The following is a 6,284-nucleotide window of genomic DNA, read 5'->3' on the forward strand; positions in this document are numbered from 1 at the left end:
GACATTACCAAAGTTTAGGTAATTCCTGGGATGAATGAAGCACATTGATGAATATTCCAAGGAGTCAAAATCAGTATTCTGTGTAAATAGCAACAAGATTAAAACTCATTCACGTGGCTACTGGGAGAGCACAATGGATTGTGGGAAAATCAATGTTTATCAATTCAAATCTCACATATACATGGCATAACAACCACCACAATTTTAGTCAGTGGAACTTGAAATTGTTTCAAACTGGGAGCATTCAGTTGCAAGGAAGCAACAGTTGGAAACAACTACTGTAAAATGACTAATATTCACTGGGTTTAAATTTCGCTGATTTATCATTTCAGGCATATTCAGTGGGTTTTAAGCTCACGATTTTATCATTTAGATAATGTGTTCTATGCTCAATTTTACATATTCACTGGGTTTTAATTCAGCACATTTACCAGTCAGCGAAATAAGCAAAATTAAAACCCAGTGAATAATTAATCCTTTTACAGTAATATTGATCAATCTTTTCCTCTTTTGATGCATTGCTGATGCATGTTTAAAGGCATAAAAAAAGTTACAAGTTCATTGATTTATTTGATGTCCCGGATATTTACAAGAACAACTCCTTTTAGACAATATAATTTGAATGCACCTCAGCATTAAGCAGATATTAAGTACACAAACATGAATAATCTGATGGCTAAACATTGCTGTTTACAGAGATTTATAAATTTGTCAGATTAAGATTTAGTATGAACAGTAGCCCAAAACATACAAACCAATCTTATCCTGCGGCTACCATTTTTCAAAATATAGTAGCCCAAATGGGTGACTAAAAATTTACAAAACATTAGTACTTTTTAAATGAACCAGTTTGTCTCCAAATTATGCGTCTCCCTACACAAATTGAGCAAAATTACATTAATTTTATTTTATTGACACTTTTCCACATTACTGTAAATACCTACTAATCCTGATAGACTACCTAATATTACTATGGCCACTACCAAATCTTAAATCTAGCAGACTTCAAAAAATATTTAGTAATTTCTGGCTGGTTGAAACCAAACAAACACCAAAGAGACTGAGACCACTTTTGGTTGAAAAAGCACCATTGGTGCACAGGACAGTACAAGGGACCATCAAAGAAGACATTTGATCTGCAAAATAGCAAAGATACATTTGTATGGGAAGTACATAATCTAATTTATACAGCTGAGTGCCTCCCTTATGCAAGGCGAACATGCTAGGAACCACTGTACCATGCACAGGTATTACACAGAACCTCCAAGCAATGACAGCAGCAATGCACTTCGAGATAACCAAACTTTTAAAATTGACACTTCTCATGAAGTGCACTGTACCGTATTAGTATGTGAAATGACTTTCCTGTTTTTCAACCTTGTAATTAAACACTACAGTTTCTGAGCCATTTCATACCTTTAAAGCTAATACCCATGAGGATCTTTAAACTAAGCTAACACCCTAGGGAACTCACAGCCACAAGGTGTTGAATAACACAAAGCGAATAAACGATGTGTACAGAACCTAAATTGTCCAACAACGGAGACACTTACTCTTGAGAGAAGAAAGACAGTGAGAGCTCAAGACACAAAAGAGTCTTGTCCTCGAAGTGAAACAGACACCACAACCCAGAATAAAATTTGCTTTCGCAAACAGGTAAACCACTTTAAGGAGATTCAAGCTGAATTGAAGAGTTTAATTCAACAGATTTTCATATTTATGCCAAAAATATCAAAAATTAATAAAAAATTGGGCTTACATACTACTTTTTGAAATACAAAAATCAGAAATGTTGCTGAAATGGTTACATGTGGTTGATTTATATGGCAAGATTATTTCTTCATATCTAAAAATACTGCTACGTCATGCAATGAAAAAATCATATAAAATTATTATTGACACAAATTCTAATATCGTGAAAATATTTCAAAACACTAATATAGTTCGGTCAGTTTCTATTGTGATAATATTTTTTTTTATGATAGGAAGTTCCTTCCCATAATGCATTGACGTAATATGCTCGGTAGTGCAAAATTTGAACTTAGGTTGAACACCTTTAAATGAACTAACATAACAGGGCCATGAACTCTGGATCCCCTCCAGATGTTGTAACCCTAGAGCAAGCTGTGGATCTAAAGATCCATAAAGCAGTAAGTGTCTGAGCACTCAGACACTTACACACACACACACACACACAAGCACTGTGAAACAACACAATCAATACAACAGATTACCTGATAGGACATGGTGGATGAACACCAACAAGGTGAAACTGGTAAAAAAAAAACCCATTCTATTGAATGCTTTGTTTCAGTAAACAGCATAACGTTCGTAATCCATTAAACTTTAACCCATTAAGCACCAAAGTCAAATTTTGTCACCTTTCAAAAAAAACAACCTGCATAATGTCTTTTATATTTTTTTTTCTCAAAAAGTTTGAACAAGATCTGTAGCCAGTAAGAAATTATGTTGATCTGGTTCAAAATTAAAAAAGAAATTATTGACAAATACTTAAAAATATGCAAATTTTTGCAACTAGGTTTGGAAAAATTATGGTGCTCAATGATGTTAATTTAGTCCAAATACTCATGGGGAATAAAATGATTTTGCAGACTGTCGCCAAAAACTGGTTCATCAAAACAAGACACTCTTATTTGACATGACTGAAGTTATTCATTATCTGCTGAATCAGACTATTTCTGTAGATCTTATCTGCTCTCAGCGCAAGGGTAACAAATAGTCATTTGATTTGAATAGTGCTACCATTGCATACTGCCCTAGGCAACCATGGTTGCCAAGGCTGAAAATCAGATCAGTATAATAGAAGTAAACATATATCAACTTGATCACATTATAATTGGACAAGTGTCTGCTTGAACAAAAGACGAACTGATAAGACGGTGCTACTTAACTATGATTGGCGCCTTACTAGGAATACAAGTATACATACGAAGTGTTAAATACAATGAACAAGTACATATTTTAATTGGCTCATGGTTTCATTGGTGACAGAGTTGAATTACAAATGCAATTATTAAGGAATGTTTTTGAGTTTGTACATACATGTGTATGTAGCCTAAATTTAAGGGCTTCTATAAGACCACCTATCTGGGTTGCACCCTTGTTGTCTAAAGTTCCATATTAGGTTTTCACTTTACTGATACTGCTGATAATGATAATGAAAAATGTGAAAATATGAAAACACTAATAATGAATTTGTTGTTTATTTAAGAAAGCTATTTCATGTGACTACAAGAAAAAAACAGGGAAACTACTGATATTTTGAACTAATTGATCTACCAATACTCTGTCCAGCAAATACACTCTCATTAATTTATCTATATTTTATTCTCATTTTTATTATTGTATTGTATTTAGAATTGTCTTAGTCGTGTAATACTTTTTATTTATCATACTGAACCCGCTAATGGTTCAGTAGTGTAATAAAGTTATTATTATTAATGCCATGTGTGGATGCATTGGAGACCTCACAATATATTAAAAAAAAATATGTAAATATTCTAAATTTTCAGTAGTCTTGAATATCTGAATACTGAACAGGGTTTTTTCTTTGTTATTATTGGTAACACTCTATATATTTGTTATAACTGATCATAATCTACTGACTGTTCCAGGTTTGGTAAGAGGACATAAGCCTGGGGTATGAGGGCGCTCCACTCTTTACCCTGTCTGAAAGAACCCCGGTTGAAGTTCAGGCTCTTAAACAACGATGGTCATTGTGCCACGCATGCATCATATATGGGTCCCATATAGACATTTTTCACAATGAATGTTGTGCAGATCACATTATACAACAAAAAAGATGGCTTGTATAAGTAAATTACAAATTGAAGCATGTCTCCTAGCCTGCATGAGCACTGTGTGCATTTCACCCAGATCAAAAATCACATGACTTACATGCCACTATATTGAATCGGTGGGTTGTGGGAAGATGAATGAGTTCATAAAATCTCGAACACGTCTGGTGTGAAAAAGGATACACATGCTACCTACTTGTCAAACTCATAATAATTGCATCTAGTTGGAGAGAACGTAAAACTGTTGATTCTGTGTGCTTTACTCAGCAGTGAGAAAGAAGTACATACTACTAACTTGTTGGCTTGAAGTATTCATAGTTGGAAGAATTGTGTTTAGTCGGAGAAGAAAAAAATATTGTGCTGTTCCACCCTTACTTGATGTTGAAAAATCAAAATGAGTAGCTGATTGTGGTGATGACTAGAACTTACTACCAAACAAAAAATCCTGCATAAGGCAATAGAAAACCACTGCACAGGTCCAAGATTCTGAAATACGTTGAAGAACAAGTGCCAGCATCAGTGTTGGATATGGTATCTCTATTACGGTACAATGCGACTTTTGGCACTTCAGTAATACTATACTGAAATTTTGGCCAAGTTATGCAGTCAGGCAAATTCACTAAAATATCATGTACATGTAGTTATTTTGAAGTGTTGAACACATTCTGGTGACATTTTATAATGTTTCAAGTCCATGAGAGAAATTTGCACTTACTTGTTAAATTTTGGAATTCGTGTGAACGTAGAAAGACCTGTAAGTATACAGAGAGCATTTAAAATTAATATCACAGCTGCTACAAGAAAACATCAGTTTTAAAATACTCTCCATAGAGGGCATTGTGCATAATTACTGGCAATATCACATTTCTCAAGTTTGTCTGTTGGTGGCGTTGTCCTCAAAATGTTTAAATCCTAACATTTCATGAACAATGATAGTAATGTAACATTTATCATGACTTCGCGTTGGTGGCTTTGTTATCATAGATTTCAGTTTACATTTCGCATAAAACATAAAATCTGCATAATTGAGGTAGTTCTAAAATAAAATAACATTTCAAAAAATATTCCAAGGATGGGACTATGCCACAGGATATGTTAATATCTTCTGATCATATGACGATGAGAATTCGATGCACTATGTCAGCGTCAATCAGGTTTGTTTAAACACAAGCATCCGCAGAACACATTTACTCTAAAGTGGCATCCATTAGTGATCCTTTTCAGGGTACAGATGCTGAACCCAAAGTAGGATTTGAAAAATACGAAGTAGCTGCAGTGATTTGTTATTTACACTAACTAATTAGGGAACTATGGTAAACAGTTGTATACTTACCAAACTGGCATAAAGTGAAGTGAGTAACAGTCTGCTTTAACTTTGTGTACCTCTCAGCGGGAGTATCAAACAGACTAGGATTATTGCCATCATTTGTTTGTAATCCAGTAAACTCAGTATCAATTGCTGCAAACAACAGGTCAAATGTAAGCAATAGAAAGCAGTTATGAAAACAACTTTTGATTATATAGGTAAGATTACATTACATTAATTATAAATGTGTACATGCTTTGCTTAATTTTAATTTAAACTTTTAAAAATCTGCAATTTAAGTTATTTTCCCAATTACAAAAAAAAAAAGAATACAATGAATTTAATGAAATTATGAATGTTTTTTTATATAAAAATCTCATAAATGTTTCATGATTTCATAAAACAATTTGGCCAATCACAACATGTGAGTGGACACATGCAGTTAGTTAGTTAGGTGGCCAATTATTGAAAGTCACCCACAAAGACTCATGGGAAATTGTTCTATAGTCAATGAAAGCATATTCGTCAGATTCAAATGACACATTTGGGGTTTGCAGGGTAATTGTTTTAGAAATATTTGATACATTTCCATAAACAAAATCATTCATGCCTTAATGAAATTCACTGTATCCATGACAGTAAATAAAACAGTGCATAATATTTTTTTTCCTTCAATTACTAGTGCATAGTTTAAATATTTTTCTCTGAGAATTAGAACTGTAAATTTGTTCTTGTGCATTTTTTTTTTCAATTACGTCATCGCCCCCTGAATTTCTAATGGTCAACGCCAAACATCACTGTGGACAAGTACAGCAAGATCGAGCAGTCAGCATTCAAAAGGTCAGAACAAATTGACCACGCCCCTCAACGACACAAAATTCATAAAGAAATACTCTGAGACTCACCTACATAATCACTCTCGTGTATGTTTTCCAAAATTATTGGTAAATCATCTTCAAAAGTTGATCTAGATACTTCCATTTTTCGGCTTTTCAACTTTAGCGTTGAAAATTGCGCTGCTTTCTCTCTTTCACCAGTGATATAAACCCACTTTTGATTGGCTGGTGCACTACAAATCTGACGAATAGTAGTGGACTTTACAAAGCATATAAGCGTTAACGACTACTAGACTATATTTTGAACCAACCTGTTCACAAAAT

The 6,284-nt window shown here is 33.8% G+C and overlaps 1 protein-coding gene across 1 annotated transcript in view; it reads right to left on the minus strand.

The window, feature by feature from the left end:
- LOC102801417 (poly(A)-specific ribonuclease PNLDC1-like) overlaps nt 1-6,159 on the minus strand; it is an 87,329-nt gene extending 81,170 nt beyond the window's left edge. Inside the window, exons 1-3 of the mRNA XM_085490944.1 lie at nt 6,030-6,159; nt 5,152-5,277; nt 4,534-4,570 (exon numbers count right to left, since the gene is read on the minus strand). Of these exons, the coding sequence (XP_085347070.1) occupies nt 4,534-4,570; nt 5,152-5,277; nt 6,030-6,105 (239 nt within the window). The 5' untranslated portion in view covers nt 6,106-6,159. The remainder of the gene's footprint in view (nt 1-4,533; nt 4,571-5,151; nt 5,278-6,029) is intronic.
- Between the last annotated feature and the right edge of the window lie 125 nt (nt 6,160-6,284).

The sequence above is a fragment of the Saccoglossus kowalevskii genome, chromosome 16 (genome assembly GCF_978046115.1).
Source record: "Saccoglossus kowalevskii chromosome 16, keSacKowa6.1, whole genome shotgun sequence".
Classification (NCBI taxonomy): Eukaryota; Metazoa; Hemichordata; class Enteropneusta; family Harrimaniidae; genus Saccoglossus; species Saccoglossus kowalevskii.